Source organism: Emys orbicularis, chromosome 2, assembly GCF_028017835.1.
Source record: "Emys orbicularis isolate rEmyOrb1 chromosome 2, rEmyOrb1.hap1, whole genome shotgun sequence".
Lineage (NCBI taxonomy): Eukaryota > Metazoa > Chordata > Testudines > Emydidae > Emys > Emys orbicularis.
In genome coordinates this window covers 298605082-298628800 of record NC_088684.1, presented here as the reverse complement: position 1 = coordinate 298628800, position 23719 = coordinate 298605082, and the positions used below count along the sequence as shown (strand labels likewise).

General features: G+C 52.3%; 1 protein-coding gene across 1 annotated transcript in view; it reads left to right on the top strand.

Annotated features, from left to right (window-relative positions):
• Positions 1-15427, top strand: part of LOC135875115 (oocyte zinc finger protein XlCOF6-like) — a 37412-nt gene extending 21985 nt beyond the window's left edge. Inside the window, exon 4 of the mRNA XM_065400099.1 lies at positions 14351-15427. Coding sequence (XP_065256171.1) covers positions 14351-15427 — 1077 coding nt within the window. The remainder of the gene's footprint in view (positions 1-14350) is intronic.
• The last annotated feature ends 8292 nt before the right edge of the window (positions 15428-23719 follow it).

The following is a 23719-nucleotide window of genomic DNA, read 5'->3' as shown; positions in this document are numbered from 1 at the left end:
CCCCTGCCCCCCACGGGGCTAAAGCCCCAAGCCCCAGCACGCCCCATGGGGCTGAAGCCCCGACCCCCGGCACCTCCTCCCATGGGGCTAAAGTCCCAAGCCCCAGTGGCTCCCCCGCAGGGCTAGTCCTGAGACCCCCGGCTACGCAGCTGAAGCCCCTAATGGGGGGAGGAGGGAGCCAGGAAATAATCTGCGAATTGAAGCCCTGGTGTAGACCCTTCCATACTTAGGGGGCGTAAGCTGCCTCAGGTCAACCCAGCTCTCTAGTGTAGACCAGACCTCAGTCATGTGAATTCAAAGCTACTTCGAATGCTGGCCAGTTCCCTGCCCCTCCCCGCTCTGAAACATCCTCCTAGAGACTACAGATAACCAGCGTGGGTTAAAATCAGTGTGCGGCTGTCGCTGGCCGGTGTCGGCCGTCTGTGTAGTCACCTGGGCCAGGCCTTGGGGAGTCACCGAAACAAACACAGACTGCTTAGCCAGAGTCCATGAAAACCCTCCTGCCTGGTGCTGACATGCTGAGCGTTGCTGGAACGTGTCACCCTCCAGGGAGACCTGGTGGGTGAGGTAATATTTTATTGGACAAACGTACTCATACTAAGTTTGCCAGCCCTGAGGAAGGGCTCCATGTAGCTTGAAAGCTGGGCTCTGAGTTGATATTCTCACCTAACTTGTCTCTACTGTCCTGGGACCGACACGGCTACCACAACACTGCATGACCCTCCCATGTCATTTACAATCCAGGTCACTGGCGGACTCGCTGCCTTTCCGGACCCAGAGGGGGGTTCAGGAATTAAGAGGCAGCTGGGGAAACCTACTCACCCTGTGCAACAGAAATGATCAGGGGGATGGAACGGCTTCTATATGAGGAGACATTAATAAGACTGGGACTTTTCAGCTTGGAAAAGAGGGGACTGAGGGGGGATATGATAGAGGTCTGTAACATCAGGAATGGTGTGGAGACAGTGAACAAGGAAGTGCTATTTACTCCTGTGGGGAAATAGAACAGGGGGGCCTTCTTTTTAATAGCCAAAGCTTTGGATCTGAAGGCCCTGAAACAAACCCTCCAACAGAGATCTGTTATGCTAACTACCCTTACACAGAGCAGTACAGGCCCAGGCCTGAGCAAGATTGAACAACACAGTTCTCTGCCAAACTCGGTCAAGGGTAATGGCCAGAGGAGGGGGGAGAAAAAACAAAGAACAATGCTAAAGGCTACAACAGAAACTGCTTTAGCAATAGCATAACCGCAAGTTTATGAAATACATTAAGAAATTGCTTTTGCAAAGAGCTGATCACTCTTGCAGTTGCAGTTATCTGCAAACTTTCCAATTCCAGCTATCTGCAAAATTAGCCAATCATAAATCTTCTTTAGGCGTCCCATGGTAACCCCCTTAACCGTAAAACCCCGGAAAATAACATGTACCTTGCCAAGAAATGTACCCAAACTGGTGCCAAGTACCACCCCTGGGGAAAACCACCAAGCGCCCCCGTACCCAAATAAAACACCCAATTCTCGGAAAATAATGAGGAAGGTGCCAGGAAGGGGGGACTGACCCCAACCCCAATTTCTTAACTCATGACGTATTGTTTGTACGTTGCTTGCGGTTTAATGAAATAAAAGCCGCCTGCGAGTGGTCCTCGGGGTGTCAGTCTTCGGACTGCACCCCAGTGCACTGGTATGTATGTCAATAAACTGGCCTCAGGCTTGAGTCTTTGAACTAAAATCACTGCGTGGGTGTCTTTGACCATGACAATTTGGGGGCTCGTCCGGGATCACTCGACGTCCCACCAGACCGGAGGACCGTGGACCGCTTCCACACCGATCCCAGGCGCCAGGTAAGAGACCCTTGTCTCTATTTGGGCTTCGGTGGAGAGCTGTCCATAGGCTCTGGGTTCAGGTAAGGACGCGCTGTGATCTGAACCTTTTAAGGCTAGACTCATTTGCCTGACGCCTGTTCATTTTGTGTGTGTCCGTCCTGTAACTTGTCTGTTTAATTTCTTGCATCATGCTGCGCTATCTCTATCATTGTTTACTTAGGCTATAAGCTGGGGGGGGGGGCGTAGGGAACTGTCTGTTTTGTGGTGTGTACACGAGGGTCTTAGACCCAACGGTTTCCTTGGAACAGCCTTGGTGAAATTACTGGGACATCCGTCTGGCAGTTAAACACTTTTAGAGTGCCAGCCCAGTATAAAAACAAGTTTTGGATGACAGGAGATTATTCAGGCAGGAACAGAGGCTAAATAGACTGTGTGGGCTCTCCGGGACATAAAGGAAACCGTTACTAACTACGAGGACAAGAAGAACGCCAAGCTCCTATGCTTTGCTTTTATAGCTTCCTACGTTGTGTTAGTCAGCTTTATGGCTATCGCCATTTGGGGAGTGGTTCCCCCAGAGGGTGAAGAACAGGCTGCTGAGGAACCCCGGAAAAGTGGACCCCATAGTGAGTAGGGGATGGAATCCACTCCCTGGAACCCACTGCGGGTGGGGCAAGGGACTGGAAATACCGGAGACCCCCGCTGCGTGAGTGGGGCAAGGTACAGGGCACCCTGAAACCTACTGCGGGTGGGGCAAGGGACTGGGAATACCGGAGACCTCCATTGCGCAAGTAGGGCAAGGTACAGGGAATCCCGGAGCACGGAATTCCTGAATTAGGTGTGCTGTGTGATTGTGGGTCGTAAGGGGGTCCCCATCCTTTTCTGCCCGTTAAGTAACGATTGCGTCCCTCCTTGCTCGGAGAGCGGGGAGGCCCCGGGAAACCGCCCACGTACGCCTAGGTAGTAGAGTAACCCATCCCATTCTCTTGAAGGCGGGCCGGTGCTCTCTGCTGGGGGAGGGGTGTACGGGGACCAAGCCTTTCCTAACCCTCTGTGTGGATGACCTACGACCGAAACCTTACCCCAGATCTTCCTCTTGGAGCATGGACTCGCGTATGGAGTGAGCTTCCTCCCCTGCTCAGAGAGAGGGGGAGTCCCTGGAAATCGCCCGCTGTACCAGAGGCAATAGAGTATCCTACCCCGTTCCTTTGAAGACAGGCTGGTGCTCTTTGCCGGAAGGGGGGTGTACGAGGTCCTCCCTTATAAATTCCTACCCATTGGTGTGAATGTTGGGGATCTAGCCTCACCCGTAAAATGAGGGGGCTTGGGCGAATGGTCTCGCCTGGAAAAGAGACCTGGGCTTATTGCTGTGTTTTAGTGTTGTTTGACTATTCTTCAAGCATAATAGCAGTGTTCTAGTATTGTTGTGTTGTTTAACCACTCTTTGTGTATAATAGCAATTGCTTTGTTAAATAATTAATCCTCTCCTACAAGGGGGGTTAGCCAAAAAGCCCACCCTCCTTGCTGAATTGGTAGTAAAACAATGCCTATGCCCATGAAGAAAAAAAAAAAAGTGAACCAGCAAAAAAAAAGAAGAATTGGGCCCAAACGGGCAGGCAACCGCAGTTTAAGGAATTTAAAAGAAAGAAAGTAAGAAGTTAACTCTGTAATTACTGGTGGGAATTAAGCAGTGAAACTATGTATAAATGTTAAAAGAAAAAATTCTTGGTTTCTTTGCAGCCATTCCTTTGGGAGTGTCTGTAAATAATCCAGGCAGGGAGGTTATATAGGTAAATCATTTGACTATGAAAAAGTTAGTTAAATTTGTTAAAAAACACTCCTGGTGTGTATAATTTTTTGTTTTATAAGTTTAAGATAAATTAATGTTGTGTTGGGGTTATAGAACCAAAAAAATACTTTTGTCAAACAAAGTAAACTAGTGTTGTTTAATTTTGGTATTTAGCATTTAATCCTTAAGGTGACTTAATGCTTTACAAGATATAAATTGTTTTAAATAAAGACCAAAGTTGTGGCTGCAGCAGGGTAGTCAAAGCCAGAAGAATGGAAAATTTTAAATCTGTTTTGGTAACAAATAGCAAATAAAAGCGAATATCAACTAAAAAGCCACAAATTGTTCTTGAAGTGTTGCTGGGTACACCTTGCACCTGATCACCTTTGGCGCTCCCTGGACGGTTGCGCCTCAGGTGCTCTGGCCCTGTTTGCTCGCGTGCATCACCGGATGACCGTGCACTGTTGATTGCTGCAGTTAAATAGGACTTTTCCTCTGTGGCCCAGCACTGCTGCCAGCGACATAATGATTAGGCAGGCAGCACTTTTCCCTCTTTGGGAACTTTTTCTAAATATTTGGATTAATTTTATTCAAATGTTTAAATGTTATAATTGTAAGTATGTGTTAGTTTTAGTAATGTATTTTCTTGTAAAAAGGGCAAATGCAAAAACTGTTGTAAAACTTTTGCTTAAGGATTTTGTGTCACAATCTGGCATATCTGAACTGATTATAAAAGAGCTATGTGCAGCTTCACAGATCCAGTATGGCCAAATGCCCTTTCAAGGCCACTCCCAATCAAAAAACCAGATTCAGCCCTCATAAAATTTTTACCAGGGCACCCAATGCAACTACCGGCAGTGCCCTGCTGGCCCTGGCTCAAATAAACAGTCGTTTAATAAATTACACAATAGTCAGGCACTAACGAAATGTGTTAGGTCTTTTTATATACAGCAGTCCTGCCACTCACTGAAACCAGAAGACTGGGTCTACATAAAGGTCCATCAGCAAAGAACTGCCCTGGCCCCATGCTAAGGGACTCTTATCAAGCCCTGTTAATTATCAACACCGCTGTAAAGTACTGAGAATTGACTACCCGCCCATGTTTCTCATTGAAATGGCTCTTCCACTGATTGGTCTATCTTTCCTTCTGGCGTTGTTGCTCCTTCCGGACAACAAAGGTGAAGGAAGGGGGAAAGGTTGCCAGCTTTTTGCCTTGTCCTTCACTTCTGGGTGGAAGGCTGGTGACCTCTCCTTTGTCCGTTGACAAATCCACTAAGCCTTTGGATCTTGCTAAGAAAACAACTTCTCCACCTGAGGCCATAATAAAGCCTCCAACCAAGCAAGGTGATTGTGCTGGTAACCCCTCCCTTGCAGCCTCATTGCCGGACAGCTGAGTGAACTAAGGCCAGGTCTACACTACCGCGGTAGTTCGACAGCTGGCAATCGAACTTCCGGGTTCGATTTATCGCGTCTGGTCTGAACGCGATAAATCGATCCCAGAAGCGATCCCGACTGCGGTACTCCAGCTCGGCGAGAGGAGTACCGCGGAGTCGACGGGGAGCCTGCCTGCCGCGTGTGGACCGCGTCTGAACCGCGGTAAGTTCGAACTAAGGTATGTCGACTTCAGCTACGTTATTCACGTAGCTGAAGTTGCGTACCTTAGTTCGAATTTGGGGGTTAGGCCTGGTCTACACTACGACTTTAATTCGGATTTAGCTGCCTTAATTCGAATTAACGCTTGACCCGTCCACACAACGAAGCCATTTAATTCGAATTAAAGGGCCCTTTAATTCGATTTCTGTACTCCACCCCGACGAGCGGAGTAGCGCCAAAATCGAATTTGTCAATTCGAATTAGCGTTAGTGTGGCCGCAATTCGATGTTATTGGCCTCCAGGAGCTATCCCACAGTGCACCATTGTGACCGCTCTGGCCAGCAATCTGAACTCGCATGCACTGGCCAGGTGGACAGGAAAAGCCCCGGGAACATTTGAATTTCATTTCCTGTTTGCACAGCGTGGAGAGCACAGGTGACCACAGAGAGCTCATCAGCACAGGTAACCATGCAGGCTGATAATCGAAAAAGAGCACCAGCATGGACCGTACAGGAGGTACTGGATTTGATCTCTATATGGGGAGAGGATTCAGTGCTAGCTGAACTGCGTTCGAAAAGACGAAATGCCAAAACTTATGAAAAAATTTCCAAGGGCATGATGGAGAGAGGCCACAATAGGGACACAGATCAGTGCCGCGTGAAAGTCAAGGAGCTGAGACAAGCCTATCAAAAAGCAAAGGAGGCAAACGGTCGCTCCGGGTCAGAGCCGCGGACATGCCGCTTCTACGCTGAGCGAAATGCATTTCTAGGGGGGGCCGCCACCACTACCCCACCTCTGACTGTGGATTCCGAGCTGGGGATAATATCATCAGCTACACCTGATGATTCCGTGGAAGGGGAAGAGGAGGAGGAGGAGGACGAGCTGGCAGAGAGCACCCAGCTCTCCGTTCTCCCCAACAGCCAGGAACTGTTTCTCACCCTGACTGAAGTACCCTCCCAAGCCTCCCAAGCCAGCACCCAAGACCATGACCCCATGGAAGGGACCTCAGGTGAGTTTACCTTTTAAAATATAAAACATGGTTTAAAAGCAAGCATTTTTAATGATTAATTTGCCCTGAGCACTTGGGATGCATTCGCAGCCAGTACAGCTACTGGAAAAGTCTGTTAACATGTCTGGGGATGGAGCGGAAATCCTCCAGGGACATCTCCATGAAGCTCTCCTGGAGGTACTCCAAAAGCCTTGCCACAAGGTTTCTGGGCAGTGCAGCCTTATTCCGTCCTCCATGGTAGGACACTTGACCACGCCATGCTAGTAGCAAGTAATCTGGTATCATTGCCTGACAGAGCCTGGCAGCGTATGGTCCCGGTGTTTGCTGGCATTCAAGCAACATCCGTTCTTTATCTTGCTGTGTAATCCTCAGGAGAGTGATATCGCTTAGGGTAACCTGGTTGAAATAAGGGAATTTAATTAAGGGGACTGAGGTGGCCGTTCCTACTGGGCTGTTTGCCTGTGGCTGAAAAGAAATCCTTCCCTGCATTTAGCCAAGTGCAAAGGGGGGGGGGAGGATTGGCCCAGAGCTTTTCGCGTTTTGCTAGCAGGGATCTTCCCTGATACCAGCCAGGCGGTGGGGGGAGAGAGAAAGCACTCATCCCAGAGAATTCATGGCGGGTGGGGGGGGGGGGTGTTAGTTTGGTTCCTGCAGGGATCTTCCCTGATACCAGCCACGCGGTGGGGGGAGGGAGAAAGCACTCATCCCAGAGAATTCATGGCGGGTGGGGGGTGGTGGTGTTAGTTTGGTTCCTGCAGGGATCTTCCCTGATACCAGCCACGCGGTGGGGGGAGGGAGAAAGCACTCATCCCAGAGAATTCATGGCGGGTGGGGGGGGGGGGTGTTAGTTTGGTTCCTGCAGGGATCTTCCCTGATACCAGCCACGCGGTGGGGGGAGGGAGAAAGCACTCATCCCAGAGAATTCATGGCGGGTGGGGGGGGGGGTGTTAGTTTGGTTCCTGCAGGGATCTTCCCTGATACCAGCCACGCGGTGGGGGGAGGGAGAAAGCACTCATCCCAGAGAATTCATGGCGGGTGGGGGGGGGGGGTGTTAGTTTGGTTCCTGCAGGGATCTTCCCTGATACCAGCCACGCGGTGGGGGGAGGGAGAAAGCACTCATCCCAGAGAATTCATGGCGGGTGGGGGGTGGTGGTGTTAGTTTGGTTCCTGCAGGGATCTTCCCTGATACCAGCCACGCGGTGGGGGGAGGGAGAAAGCACTCATCCCAGAGAATTCATGGCGGGTGGGGGGTGGTGGTGTTAGTTTGGTTCCTGCAGGGATCTTCCCTGATACCAGCCACGCGGTGGGGGGAGGGAGAAAGCACTCATCCCAGAGAATTCATGGCGGGTGGGGGGGGGGGGGTGTTAGTTTGGTTCCTGCAGGGATCTTCCCTGATACCAGCCACGCGGTGGGGGGAGGGAGAAAGCACTCATCCCAGAGAATTGGATGGGGGGGGGTGTTAACCTTCAGCAGCAGAAAACAAGCTAACAGGAAAACTGCAGCACAACGGGCTTTGCTTGGTATGTGGGAAAGCAGGGCGCAGAAGCCTAAAGACAGTGGCTTACCATGGCAGCATGCAAGGTGAATTCTGTTGCCCCGACCTGCGTCTGTGATCTCTAGCAGCAAAGCCACAGGCACTCAATATTAAGAGGCAAAATGCGACCTTGCACAGAAATCACATGTGCTATGTAATGTGAATAGTATACACCGTGAAAGAGTATAAGCATTGTTCTGAAAAATGTATCTTTTAAAAAAATTCTCTCCTTTTTTCACTCCCTCCAGCAGGTGCAAATGTTTCAAGCCTCCCTCCTCCTTCCCGAAGGCTATCCCAGATAAGGCGTCGTAAAAAAAAGACGAGAGAAGAGATGTTTTCCGAAATCATGCAATCCACCAGGAATGAAAGAGCTCATCTGAATGAGTGGAAGGAGACGGTTTGCAAGTATAGGAAAGAAGCCAGTGACCGTGAGGACAGGAGGGACCAACGTGAGGACATGAGGGACCAACGTGAGGACAGAAGGGACCAACGTGAGGAGAGGAGAGACGCTCGAGATGAGAGGTGGCGGCAGGAAGATCAGAGGAGTCGGGAAGCAACGCTGGGGCTGCTGCGTGAGCAAACAGACATGCTCCGGCGTCTGGTGGAGCTTCAGGAACGGCTGCTGGAGAACAGAGTGCCGCTACAGCCCCTGTATAACCCCCCTACCTCCTCACCATGTTCCATAGCCTCCACACCCAGACGTGTAAGAACACGGGGGGGGGGAGGCTCCGTACACCCTCCCATTCCACCCCAGTGGACAGCCCAAGCAAAAGGCTGCCATTTTTTAAACCTTTTTTTACTGGGCTTTTCCTTCCCGCAGATCCTCCTCCCAAACCCCACTCAGGTTCTGTGCCGCTACAGCCCCTGTATAACCCCCCTACCTCCTCACCATGTTCCATAGCCTCCACACCCAGATGTGTAAGAACACGGGGGGGGAGGCTCCGTACACCCTCCCATTCCACCCCAGTGGACAGCCCAAGCAAAAGGCTGCCATTTTCTTAACCTTTTTTTACTGGGCTTTTCCTTCCCGCTGATCCTCCTCCCAAACCCCACTCAGGTTCTCTCCCTCTTTTTATAATCAATTAATAAAGAATAAATGATTTTTAAACAATGGTGACTTTATTTCCTTTGAAAGCAAGCTGGGGGAAGGGGGAGGGTGGGTTCCTTACAGAGAATGAGTCAATAAAGGGGGCGGGTTTTCAGGAAGGATAAACAAACATAAATTTCACACTGTAGCCTGGCCAGTCATGAAACTGGTTTTCAAAGCTTCCCTAATGCGCAGCGCTTCATCGTGTGCTCTTCTAATCGCCCTGGTGTCTGGCTGCGAGTAATCAGCAGCCAGGCGATTTGCCTCAGCCTCCCACCCTGCCATAAAGGTCTCCCCCTTGCTCTCACAGAGATTGTGAAGCACACAGCAAGCAGTAATAACAATGGGGATATTGGTTTGGCTGAGGTCTGAGCGAGTCAATAAGGATCGCCAGCGACCTTTTAAACGGCCAAATGCACATTCTACCACCATTCTGCACTTGCTCAGCCTGTAGTTGAACAACTCCTGACTCCTGTCCAGGCTGCCTGTGTATGGCTTCATGAGCCATGGCATTAAGGGGTAGGCTGGGTCCCCAAGAATAACAATTGGCATTTCAACATCCCCCACGGTTATTTTCTGGTCCGGAAAGTAAGTCCCTTGCTGCAGCCGTTTAAACAGATTGGTGTTCCTGAAGACGCGAGCGTCATGAACCCTTCCCGGCCAGCCCACATGGATGTTGGTGAAACGTCCCTTGTGATCCACAAGTGCTTGCAGCACCATTGAGAAGTACCCCTTGCGGTTTATGTACTGGGTACCCTGGTGCTCCGGTGCCAAGATAGGAATATGGGTTCCATCTATTGCCCCACCACAGTTAGGGAATCCCATTGCAGCAAAGCCATCCACTATGACCTGCACATTTCCCAGAGTCACTACCTTTCGTAGCAGCACCTCCGTGATTGCTTTGGCTACTTGCATCACAGCAGCCCCCACAGTAGATTTGCCCACTCCAAATTGATTCCCGACTGACCGGTAGCTGTCTGGCGTTGCAAGCTTCCACAGGGCTATCGCCACTCGCTTCTCAACTGTGAGGGCTGCTCTCATCTTGGTATTCTGGCGCTTCAGGGCAGGGGAAAGCAAGTCACAAAGTTCCATGAAAGTGCCCTTACGCATGCGAAAGTTTCTCAGCCACTGGGAATCGTCCCACACCTGCAACACTATGCGGTCCCACCAGTCTGTGCTTGTTTCCCGGGCCCAGAATCGGCGTTCCAAGCCTATAACCTGGCCCATTAACATCATAATCTCCAAAGCACCGGGGCCCGCGGTCTCAGAGAATTCTGTGTCCGTGTCCATGTCCTCATCACGCTGGTCGCTGCGCTGCAATCGCCGCCTCCTCCTCCTCGCCTCTTTTTTCTGGTCCTGTGTAAGCATAAACTCCACGAGAAAGCGCGAGGTGTTTATAATGTTCAAGACTGCGTTCTGGAGCACAACGGGATCCATGCTTGATGCAGAATGGAGTCTGCAGAGTTCACTCAGGAAAAAAGGCGCGAAATGGTTGTCTGCCGTTGCTTTCAGGGAGGGAGGGGGAGGCTGTACCCAGAACTACCTGCGACAATGTTTTTTGCCCCATCATGCACTGGGGTCTCAACCCAGAATTCCAAGGGGGGTGGAGACTGCGGGAACTATGGGATAGCTATGTAAAAGCTACCCACAATGCCACGCTCTGGAAATCGATGCTACTATGGTAGCTTGGACGCAAACCACCGAATTAATGGTGCCTAGTGTGGCCGAATACATTCGAATTTATAAAATCGGTTTCCTAAATTCGAATTATATAAATTCGAATTAATCCTGTAGTGTAGACATACCCTTAGTGTAGACCAGGCCTTAGACTACGAAATCTTGAAGAATAGCTTGCGGAAGCTGCCAAAACTACCTGAAAATGAAACTTTTAATATTCCTCAGCCTCTACTCCTTAACGAACCTGGGGTGGGGAGGGAAAAAGTAATATTTTTCTAAATCTTGGCCAATCAGTAGCCTCCGATTTAGCCTGTATCATCAATATACCCCTACTCTACATGACTGCCTCCTAGCCCATCGTTATAATCCCCACTCCCCAGCTACTCCCCCTCATATCTTCTCCAATTCCCATACAAATCTGTCTGGCCGTGGCCTCAGAGAAATTCAGGTCTCAAAACAACAAATGTGGTATAGCACACCCTACCGACGGGATTATCGTTTCCAATGGTGGATTGTGCTAAATGCTACTATGGGAACCACCACTTTCTCATTTCCCCTCTCTGCCTTCCAAATAAATACCCAATACCCCAATTGTACCCAGGGAGCGGCCATTCGACTGGCCAGCTTGTGCAGTGGGAAAGTTTTTATCTGGGAAAAAGAGGCTTGGTGGAAGGGGCCTTACATGGCCTAACTGGAGCAGCCACTATTTGGACAATAAACAAAGCCCAGGATCATGAAGAACGTCTGGGAAATTTGGAAAGGGCATCAGGCCTCCTTACTGAGGCAGGGCTAACTGGCACCTATACCAATATAAAGGCCCTCCATGCCCTGTCAGGACTGGGAACCACAACCCAAACCCTCCTACAAAAATTAATAAACACCCTTGCCCTAGTGGGAAAGGACACTGGCTGGGATTCAGCTTGTAGCCAAATGCAGGATTTCTTTAACGGTCTCTTAGCAGAAATGCAAGGCGATGTCCTAGGACAGCGATGGCCCAAAACCCTTACCACTACTGTGGGAGTGCCACCCGAGCTGTGGAAGTGGAGACATACGTGGACATTGTCACAATGGAGCTGTGACTCCGTCGCATGTACCTTCCAAGCTTCGGGGCCTATTAATGGCACCTGGGCTCTAGTGCAATTGCTTGTGCCTGGGCCATGGGCAAACTGTCTATGGGACTGGGTCATCAATCGGCAGGTATGGGAAGTCAAACCACCCCACGGACCTAGCCGTTTCATCACCACTCCCCATGATTTCACTGCGCAACACGTCTGGGTGGGAATCGGAACCTTGTGGTCCTTGTGGCCCTTGGAACCCCCACAGTTGTCCTGCCTCCGCAAGCTGCATCCCGGGGAAGTACTCAATGTCTTAGATATGGCCTGTTGGGAAGGGGAAGCAATAGGGAAAGACCCAGAAGAAAAATTGTTTTTTAATAAAAAGGATGGGTGCGCCCTGCCATCCAGTCCCCAACTCCCTCTTCCTTTCCACCTTAACTTAACCACTGCACAAGGTACCACTTCATCACCTGGCCTGGTATGCCCCAAATCTATGTGTCCCTTCGCCCAGCCATCCCCCTTACTTTTGATTGGACTTCCCTCATCTCTAACCGTTTCTTAAACTTAACCTCTCTATTTTCCCTCCTCTCTAACATGTCTTACCTTCAGACCCAAATCCATGTAATAGAAATCGAATATAATAAGACAGCCAAAGCATTTCAGGCCGTTTACCAATTAGGTGCCCTATGTTCTTCCCACGACATTGCGTGTTTTATCTCTAAAGCAATCACCCAAGTAGCACCCAGCTGGTTTACCTCCTCAGCCCTCCACCTTCTACTTTGGGTAGTTATTGCAGTTTGCTGCGGATTAATGTTGGCTGTCGCCTATTGCCTGTGTAAAGTATGTCATTTGCCCCAGCTACCAGTTCAGCCTCAGCCACCACCTAGGGCCCTTTTCTTCTCCACAGATGCCCCCGAACCCACACTATATTATCCCTCAAACCCAAAGATTAATCACTTTAGTATCAATTCTAAATCCAAATACTGTCCTATGACCTCTTTGTTAAACAAGAATAGTGATGCCTGTATGGTATCAGAGGAGGGAAATTGTGGGGAAATAGAACAGGGGGGCCTTCTTTTTAATAGCCAAAGCTTTGGATCTGAAGGCCCCGAAATAAACCCTCCAACAGAGATCTGTTATGCTAACTACCCTTACACAAAGCAGTACAGGCCCAGGCCTGAGCAAGATTGAACAACACAGTTCTCTGCCAAACTCGGTCAAGGGTAATGGCCAGAGGAGGGGGGAGAAAAAACAAAGAACAATGCTAAAGGCTACAACAGAAACTGCTTTAGCAATAGAATAACCGCAAGTTTATGAAATACATTAAGAAATTGCTTTTGCAAAGAGCTGATCACTCTTGCAGTTGCAGCTATCTGCAAACTTTCCAATTCCAGCTATCTGCAAAATTAGCCAATCATAAATCTTCTTTAGGCGTCCCATGGTAACCCCCTTAACCCTTAACCGTAAAACCCCGGAAAATAACATGTACCTTGCCGAGAAATGTACCCAAACTGGTGCCAAGTACCACCCCCGGGGAAAACCACCAAGCGCCCCCGTACCCAAATAAAACACCCAATTCTTGGAAAATAATGAGGAAGGTACCGGGAGGGGGGGGACTGACCCCAACCCCAATTTCTTAACTCATGACGTATTGTTTGTACTTTGCTTGCGGTTTAATGAAATAAAAGCCGCCTGCGAATGGTCCTCGGGGTGTCAGTCTTCGGACTGCACCCCAGTGCACTGGTATGTATGTCAATAAACTGGCCTCAGGCTTGAGTCTGTAAACTAAAATCACTGCGTGGGTGTCTTTGACCACGACACTCCTTCTCATAACACAAGAACTAGGGGCCACCAAATGAAATAAACAGGCAGCAGGTTTAATACAAACACAAGGAAGTATTTCTTCATGCAGCACATAGTCAACCTGTGGAACTCCTTGCCAGGGGATGTTGCGAGGGCCAAAAGTATAGGTGGGTTAAAAAAAGAACTAGATCAGTTCCTGGAGGGTAGGTCCATCGATGGCTATTAGCCAGGATGGGCAGGGATGGTGTCCCTAAGCCTCTGAGTGCCAGAAGCTGGGAATGGGCGTCAGGGGATGGATCACTCAATAATTGCCCTGTTCTGTCCATTCCCTCTGAAGCACCTGGCATTGGCCACTGTCGGAAGACCGGATACTGGGCTAGATGGACCTTTGGTCTGACCCGGTACGGCCGTTCTTATGTTCTTCTGAGCCTGTCTCATTGACCTGTGATTTTTGCCTCCTGCACAGGGTGTCCGGGTGCCAAACCAGAGATCATCTGTCAGATGGAGTGTGGGAAAGAGCCGTGTGTGTGGGAGCTGCAGGGCTGGAGAGAGAGGAGACCCCAGAGCCCCTGCTCAGGTGAGTCATGAAGCAAACACCCTAAGAACACAGCCCATCCCGTGACTCTTGTTTAGTGTTAGGAGTTCGCCTTTGTTCCAGCCGACGAAGTGATGTCTGGGCTCTCTCCTCTCTCCAGCAGGTGTTGGCATCACCATTAAAAAGGAGGAGCAGGAAGAGGGATGTCGTGGTCAGGAAGATCCCGAAGCCCTGGCACCACGGGGGACCGTATCCGGAATAGTGGGGGAGAAAGGTCTCCAGCTCTTGGAACTAAAGAGCTGCAAGAGCGAAAGCGGGTCCCGCCGGAAGCCGAGAGCCCAGGCCGGAGACCCTCAGGGGAGACGAACCGGGAGGGTGGCAGAGAGGCCTCATGCGTGCCCGGGCTGTGAGAAGAGCTTCAAGGACAGGACGGCTCTGATAATCCACCAGCGGATCCATACGGGTGAGAAGCCCTTCACCTGCGCCGAGTGCGGGAAGCGCTTCACGCAGAAGCAGCACCTCACCACCCACCAGCGCACCCACACCGGGGAGCGCCCCTTCTCCTGCGCCCAGTGCGGCAGCAGCTTCCGGCTGAGGAAGGTCTTCCTGACCCACCAGCGGGTCCACGCCGGGGAGCTGCCCTTCACCTGCGCCGAGTGCGGGAAGATCTTCAACCACAAGCACCACCTGATCACCCACCGCCGCACCCACACGGGCGAGCGCCCCTTCCCCTGCGCCCAGTGCGGCAAGCGCTTCACCCAGAAGCACCATCTACTGAGCCACCAGCGCAGCCACACGGGCACACGACCCTTCTCCTGCGCCCAGTGCGGGAAGAGCTTCAAGGACAAGACACCTCTGAGCATCCACCAGCTCGTGCACACCGGGGAGAAGCCGTTCTCCTGCGAGGCTTGCGGGAAGATCTTCAGCCACAAGCACCACCTGGTGATCCACCGGAGAACCCACACTGGCGAGAAGCCCTTCACCTGCGCCGAATGCGGCAAGCGCTTCACGCAGAAGCACCATCTCGTCAGTCACCAGCGCATCCACACCGGGGAGCGCCCCTTCGCCTGCGCCCACTGCGGGAGGAGCTTCAAGGACAAGATCACCCTGAAGCTGCACGTCAGGCTGCACACCGGGGAGCGGCCCTTCGCCTGCGCCGAGTGCGGGGAGAGCTTCCGCCTGAAGAAGGTGCTGCTCACCCACCAGCGGGTGCACACGGGGCAGGCCCCGCTGATCTGCACCGACTGCGGGAAGACCTTCAATCACATGCAGCGCATGGCCATGCACCAGACGAGCCACCACGCCCAGCAGGGGCCGTTCCGGAGAGCTCAGCGCGGGGAGAGCTGCTCGGGGAAACCACAGCTCCGACTGCCCCAGCAGGGCCAGCCCGCCGGCTGCTCGGCGCACGCAGTGACCTTCCAGCCGCCAGCACCCGGGGGCTCCCCCTACGCAACAGGCGGAGTAAGTCCTGGGCCTCAATTATACACGGAGCCGGCCCCGCGGGATCACCCAGAAGAAACCATCTGACTGCGGGGAGCAGGGAAAGCGTCACTCACGAGCGCAGTCCGAACCCCCCCAGTCCTGTGCGATGGGAGTCATTAATCCAGCAGCGCCCTCTGCAGCGCGGCGCCGGCGTGAGACAGAAACTGAAGACAGCCCGGCTGTCCCTGCGTAGCCCGGGTCAGTTCTCCTGCAAAACGGTCCGTGCTCATCAGCGGGAGAGACGCTGCGGAGACGGGAAATAACCCCGCTGTGACAGCCTGACCCTGCGCTGCCCTGTGTGCCTCCTGCTGCTGCATTGGCCACACCATTTCAGTGTCCCGACGGGCTGGCCCAGCACCCCCTGCTCCCCACCTCCCCGCCACGCGCTGGGGATGTCTGCGTCCCGGCTGCTTTACCCAGCTGGCTTGTCTCCAGGTCACGCACGTAACAACAGTAGTGCAGAGAGCGCCGCGCATGCGTCAGAGCAGGCTGAGAACGTCCCCAGGGGCTGGGCTGGGCGTGTCCTGCCCACTCGCAAGCCCCTGCGTCCCTGCGCTCAGCGCTATCGTTCCCCAGGCTGGCCAGGCCCAGCTTGTGCTGTGTAGACAGACCTGCTAGCAGGGGGTGCAGGGAAGCAGTGCTGGAGATCCTAGAGATCCCTTTGTCTGGGCTGCAGGGCGGGTCCCAGCAGCTGCTCCGTCCCACCCTGTCACATGCTTAGCGCTGCGTGTACCTGCATCAGGCAGCCAAGGAGCGTCCACCTGCCCTGCCTGAGCCCCAGAAGAGCGAGAAGGGAAATATTTAGCACTTACGCAGCAGATTCGCAGCCCGCTGCCCAGTCAGGGACACACGGAGGGCTGTGGAAAGTGGGAGTCTCTGTTGTAGGACACGTGCAGACGGAGGAGTCACAGCGTTGCAGAACTAGAGATGGACAAGCCCTGTTCGGTCATTCGGTCCCTCTCCCAGGGGCTAGCGCTGGATTGTTTCCCTTCAGCACATCTCCAGCCCCTTGTCCAGTCCCGTTCCAAGTGGTGGGGCTCCCCCCCGTCCCTTGGCTGACACCCCCCGCCCATGCATCTCGCTGCCAGGAAGTTACTCCTCATATTCAGTCCACGGCTTCCCTTTCTCTGTTACAGCCCGTTCTTCCTAGTCACGTCCAGGTGCCAGTCGTGAATATCATCCCTCTTTGGTTTGTACGCGCTACGTACCCATAGACTGTCATAAGATTTAGTTGGGGGTTGGTCCTGCTTTGAGCAGGGGGTTGGACTAGATGACCTCCTGAGGTCCCTTCCAACCCTGATATTCTCTGATACTGTGTTAAAGCAGGGCTGTCACTCAATCACGGTTAACTCACGCAATTAACTAAAAAAAAATTAACTCAATTAAAAAAATTAATCATGATTAATTGCAGTTTTAATCGCACTGAATGCCAATTTAAATTTATTATAACTATTTCTGGAGATTTTTCTTTATTTTCAAATATATTGATTTCAATTACAACACAGAATACAAAATGTACAGTGCTCACTTTATATTATTTTTATTACAAATATTTGCACTGTAAAAATGACAAAAGAAATAGTATTTTTCAATTCACCTCATACAAGTACTGTAGTGCAATCTCTTTATTGTGGAAGCGTGTCCTCTGGAATGGTGGCTGAAGCATGAAGGGGCATATGAATTTTTAGCATATCTGGCACGTAAATACCTTGCAATGCTGCCTACAAAAGTGCCATGCGAACGCCTGTTCTCACTTTCAGGTGACATGGTAAATAAGAAGTGGGCAGCATTAAACAGTGGAATAAATTGCCTAGGGAGGTTGTGGAATCTCCATCTCTGGAGATATTTAAGAGTAGGTTAGATAAATGTCTATCAGGGATGGTCTAGACAGTATTTGGTCCTGCCATGCGGGCAGGGGACTGGACTCGATGACCTCTCGAGGTCCCTTCCAGTCCTAGAATCTATGAATCTCCTGCAAATGTAAACAAACTTGTTTGTCTGAGCGATCGGCTGAACAAGAAGTAGGACTGAGTGGACCTGTAAGCTCTAGAGTTTTACATTGTTTTATTTTTGAGTGCAGTTATGTAAAAAAACCAATTCTACATTTGTAGGTTGCACTTTCACGATTAAAAGATTGCACTGCAGTACTTGTATGAGGTGAACTGAAAAATTCTATTTCTTTTGTTTTTTGCAGTGCAAATATTTGTAATCAAAAATAATAATATCAAGTGAGCACTGGACACTTTGTATTCTGTGTTATAATTGAAATCAACATATTTGAAAATATAGAAAACCTCCAAAAATATTTAAATAAGTGGTATTCTAGTATTGTTCAATAGTGCAATTAAAACTGCGATTAATCGCAATTATTTTTTTTAATCTCGCAATTAATCACAATTAATTTTTGTAATAGTTTGACAGCCCTGTATTAAAGCTATGGCTTAGAAGTCAGTGTGCAGGGGGAGAGGTTCACTGGAGGCTAAGCTGCCCCCAGCCTGCTCCCTCGGGCACCATGGGGCTCCCTGGAACTTTGACAGGTGTCTGGGCCCTGCCCCTGGAGGCCCATCGTCCTGCTCTTGCTGGCCTGCCCTTTGCAGTGGGGTTGCACCAGCTCTGGGAGGCTCCGCTTCCCCTTGGACGCTGGGGTGGAACCGTGCCCGGGGCAGAGAGACCAGCCACTGGGAATGTCTCGCCACCCATCTCCAGCGGAGGGGTCAGCCCTGGGGACGGAGGAAGAAGCAAGTGCAGCAACATGGCTGGCGGGCAGGAGGGACCTATGGGAGAGCAGGATCCCAGGCCGTTCAGGTCTGGTTAATGGTGCTCAGACACCAGAGGGACGAGCTCCACGTAACACCAGGCAAGGGAGAGCAGGAATTGAATTACACCCAGAGGCCAGCTGGTAGCCAGTCAGTGGCCAGAACACTGCTGCATTCTGTGCTAGCTGCGATGTCGGATGATCCCCTGTGCTACCCCTGCCTGGAAGTGATTTATTATCCGTCACCGGGGTGAGGTCTGCGCCAGAGCAGAACGGCGCAGCCTTCTAGCCAGTGAGGACGGGGAAGGCGTCTGGGGCCATCCGGAAGCCCAGGAGCTGTGATGGAGCCACTGAGCGTGACCCACTGGGTCACAGAGCAGTCGAATTCCCGTCAATGGGAGCAGCGGCAGCCCCTGCTAACTGCACGATAGACGAGCGTCTCCGGCGGAGCCCGGCCCAACAACTAAAAGGCTCTAGGAGACCTGGCGGGAAGGGCCCAGGCTGCAGCTCCCGGCAGGGACGTGCTGACTTCTGAGGCGAATGCCCGTGCCAGGCTGGTCTCCAGAGTCTCTTGAGGCTCCGAAAGGCACCTGACAAAGGTACCAGCGACTCCGACAGACGTTCGGCTCGGCCCTGAGCGACGCACGAGCCCTCCCCAGTGTGTGAAGGGTCAGGCAGTACCAGGTTTACCGTGGGGCCGCGGCGCTGCCCCCCCCCCCCCCCACACGCTCAGAAGGGGCCCATAACAACAGCCCTGGCGTCTCGAGGGCGGGGGCGGGTCCCTCCCCGGGTCCCTCCTCCTGGCCGGGCGGGAGGCAGGGCCAAGCCCGGCTGCTTCCATATCAGACAGAGCCTTGGCCGGCCCCACAGAGAGAGAGAGAGAGAGAGAGAGACACCCCCCCCGCCGGGACTCCCACACACACAGCTCCTGGGACCCCCCAGCCCAGCCCCCTATGGGACCCTCAAAACCCAGCCCCACAGAGACCCACTGCCCCCAGCCCCACAGAGAGAGAGAGACTGGCCTCCTGGGACCTTAGCCAGCCTGTCCCACCATACACACAGCTCCCAATGTCACCCCCGCACACACAGCTCCTCAGGACCCCCCAGCCCAGCCCCATAGAGAGACCCCCCCCACCGCACACAGCTCGCCAGCACAGCGCCACACAGACTCACTGCCCCCAACCCCACATAAGAGACCCCCTCAGCCCCCTCCCCCCCATACAGACCCCACTCACGACTCCCCATGCCCAGTGCCTCATTGCCCCTGGCTGGCCCCTGGCTCTGGGAACCGACCCCCCCCCCCACATGCCATGCCCCATTGTCCCTGGCCGGCCCCTCATCCCTGGGGGCCCATAAATATGTTTGGCGCCTGGTCCACAAAAAGTTAATCCGGGCCTTGCTGGGTGTTGGGTTTGCCTGTGGTTAGCCTGTGTAGGTCACACCAGAGGGGAAAGTAAGCCGGTACCGGACCAGCTGCCCCAGGCAGCGATTTAAAGGGCCTGGGGCTCCCAGCAGCAGCTGGAGCCCCGGGCCCATTAAATTGCCGCCAGCGCCCCGCTGCCGGAGCCCCCGGGTGGTGGAGGTGGCTGGGACCCCTGGGGCTCTGGCGGTGATTTAAAGGGCCCGGGGCCCCGCTGCGGTAACGGCAGCTGGGAGCCCCAGGCCCTTTAAATCACCACCCGACCCCCCGGCCGCCGCTGCTACCCCAGGGCTCCGGCAGCAGGGCTCAGGCGGCAATTTAAAGGGCCCAGGGCTCCCAGCCGCCACTACTGCAGCCAGAGCCTGGGGCCCTTTAAATCTCAATTTAAAGGGCCTGGGGCTCTAAAGACCCCCGTTCCGGTTGAGGCCCCACCCTCTGCTCAGGACTCCGGCGTACCGGTAAGTCCGTTAAATTACTTTCACCCTTAGAATCATAGAATCATAGAATCTCAGGGTTGGAAGGGACCTCAGGATGTATCTAGTCCAACCCCCTGCTCAAAGCAGGACCAATTCCCCACTAAATCATCCCAGCCAGGGCTTTGTCAAGCTGGGCCTTAAAAACCTCCAAGGAAGGAGACTCCACCACCTCCCTAGGTAACGCATTCCAGTGCTTCACCACCCTCCTAGTGAAATAGTGTTTCCTAATATCCAACCTAGACCTCCCCCACTGCAACTTGAGACCATTGCTCCTTGTTCTGTCATCTGCCACCATTGAGAACAGTCTAGATCCATCCTCTTTGGAACCCCCCTTCAGGTAGTTGAAAGCAGCTATCAAATCCCCCCTCACTCTTCTCTTCTGCAGACTAAACAATCCCAGTTCCCTCAGCCTCTCCTCATAAGTCATGCGCTCCAGACCCCTAATCATTTTTGTTGCCCTCCGCTGGACTCTTTCCAATTTTTCCACATCCTTCTTGTAGTGTGGGGCCCAAAACTGGACACAGTACTCCAGATGAGGCCTCACCAATGTCGAATAAAGGGGAACGATCACGTCCCTCGATCTGCTGGCAATGCCCCTACTTATACAGCCCAAAATGCCGTTAGCCTTCTTGGCAACAAGGGCACACTGTTGACTCTCATCCAGCTTCTCGTCCACTGTGACCCCTAGGTCCTTTTCTGCAGAACTGCTACCTAGCCACTCGGTCCCTAGTCTGTAGCTGTGCATGGGATTCTTCCGTCCTAAGTGCAGGACTCTGCACTTGTCCTTGTTGAACCTCATCAGGTTTCTTTTGGCCCAATCCTCTAATTTGTCTAGGTCCCTCTGTATCCGATCCCTACCCTCTAGTGTATCTACCACACCTCCCAGTTTAGTGTCATCGGCAAACTTGCTGAGAGTGCAGTCCACACCATCCCCCAGATCATTAATAAAGATATTAAACAAAACCAGCCCCAGGACCGACCCTTGGGGCACTCCGCTTGATACCGGCTGCCAACTAGACATTGAGCCATTGATCACTACCCGTTGAGCCCGACGATCAAGCCAGCTTCCTATCCACCTTATAGTCCATTCATCCAGCCCATACTTCTTCAACTTAGTGGCAAGAATACTGTGGGAGACCGTATCAAAAGCTTTGCTAAAGTCAAGGAATAACACATCCACTGCTTTCCCCTCATCCACAGAGCCAGTTATCTCATCATAGAAGGCAATTAGGTTAGTCTGGCACGACTTCCCTTTGGTGAATCCCCTTTTGCCTCAGTGTCACACTGGGAGCTCATGGCCAATCACTTGTCCACTCTCAGCTCTAGACCCTTTCCAGAGTCACTGCTTCCCAGAATCCAGTCCCCCCGTCTGGAGGTAAGGCCAGCATTTCTTGTTCTTACATCTAGCACTTTATATTTGGCCATCTTAAAATGCATTTTGTTTGAATGGGCCCAGCTTGCCCCGCACGCAGTGACCTTCCAGCCGCCAGCACCCGGGGGCTCCCCCTACGCAACAGGCGGAGTAAGTCCTGGGCCTCAATTATACACGGAGCCGGCCCCGCGGGATCACCCAGAAGAAACCATCTGACTGCGGGGAGCAGGGAAAGCGTCACTCACGAGCGCAGTCCGAACCCCCCCAGTCCTGTGCGATGGGAGTCATTAATCCAGCAGCGCCCTCTGCAGCGCGGCGCCGGCGTGAGACAGAAACTGAAGACAGCCCGGCTGTCCCTGCGTAGCCCGGGTCAGTTCTCCTGCAAAACGGTCCGTGCTCATCAGCGGGAGAGACGCTGCGGAGACGGGAAATAACCCCGCTGTGACAGCCTGACCCTGCGCTGCCCTGTGTGCCTCCTGCTGCTGCATTGGCCACACCATTTCAGTGTCCCGACGGGCTGGCCCAGCACCCCCTGCTCCCCACCTCCCCGCCACGCGCTGGGGATGTCTGCGTCCCGGCTGCTTTACCCAGCTGGCTTGTCTCCAGGTCACGCACGTAACAACAGTAGTGCAGAGAGCGCCGCGCATGCGTCAGAGCAGGCTGAGAACGTCCCCAGGGGCTGGGCTGGGCGTGTCCTGCCCACTCGCAAGCCCCTGCGTCCCTGCGCTCAGCGCTATCGTTCCCCAGGCTGGCCAGGCCCAGCTTGTGCTGTGTAGACAGACCTGCTAGCAGGGGGTGCAGGGAAGCAGTGCTGGAGATCCTAGAGATCCCTTTGTCTGGGCTGCAGGGCGGGTCCCAGCAGCTGCTCCGTCCCACCCTGTCACATGCTTAGCGCTGCGTGTACCTGCATCAGGCAGCCAAGGAGCGTCCACCTGCCCTGCCTGAGCCCCAGAAGAGCGAGAAGGGAAATATTTAGCACTTACGCAGCAGATTCGCAGCCCGCTGCCCAGTCAGGGACACACGGAGGGCTGTGGAAAGTGGGAGTCTCTGTTGTAGGACACGTGCAGACGGAGGAGTCACAGCGTTGCAGAACTAGAGATGGACAAGCCCTGTTCGGTCATTCGGTCCCTCTCCCAGGGGCTAGCGCTGGATTGTTTCCCTTCAGCACATCTCCAGCCCCTTGTCCAGTCCCGTTCCAAGTGGTGGGGCTCCCCCCCGTCCCTTGGCTGACACCCCCCGCCCATGCATCTCGCTGCCAGGAAGTTACTCCTCATATTCAGTCCACGGCTTCCCTTTCTCTGTTACAGCCCGTTCTTCCTAGTCACGTCCAGGTGCCAGTCGTGAATATCATCCCTCTTTGGTTTGTACGCGCTACGTACCCATAGACTGTCATAAGATTTAGTTGGGGGTTGGTCCTGCTTTGAGCAGGGGGTTGGACTAGATGACCTCCTGAGGTCCCTTCCAACCCTGATATTCTCTGATACTGTGTTAAAGCAGGGCTGTCACTCAATCACGGTTAACTCACGCAATTAACTAAAAAAAAATTAACTCAATTTAAAAAATTAATCATGATTAATTGCAGTTTTAATCGCACTGAATGCCAATTTAAATTTATTATAACTATTTCTGGAGATTTTTCTTTATTTTCAAATATATTGATTTCAATTACAACACAGAATACAAAATGTACAGTGCTCACTTTATATTATTTTTATTACAAATATTTGCACTGTAAAAATGACAAAAGAAATAGTATTTTTCAATTCACCTCATACAAGTACTGTAGTGCAATCTCTTTATTGTGGAAGCGTGTCCTCTGGAATGGTGGCTGAAGCATGAAGGGGCATATGAATTTTTAGCATATCTGGCACGTAAATACCTTGCAATGCTGCCTACAAAAGTGCCATGCGAACGCCTGTTCTCACTTTCAGGTGACATGGTAAATAAGAAGTGGGCAGCATTAAACAGTGGAATAAATTGCCTAGGGAGGTTGTGGAATCTCCATCTCTGGAGATATTTAAGAGTAGGTTAGATAAATGTCTATCAGGGATGGTCTAGACAGTATTTGGTCCTGCCGTGCGGGCAGGGGACTGGACTCGATGACCTCTCGAGGTCCCTTCCAGTCCTAGAATCTATGAATCTCCTGCAAATGTAAACAAACTTGTTTGTCTGAGCGATCGGCTGAACAAGAAGTAGGACTGAGTGGACCTGTAAGCTCTAGAGTTTTACATTGTTTTATTTTTGAGTGCAGTTATGTAAAAAAACCAATTCTACATTTGTAGGTTGCACTTTCACGATTAAAAGATTGCACTGC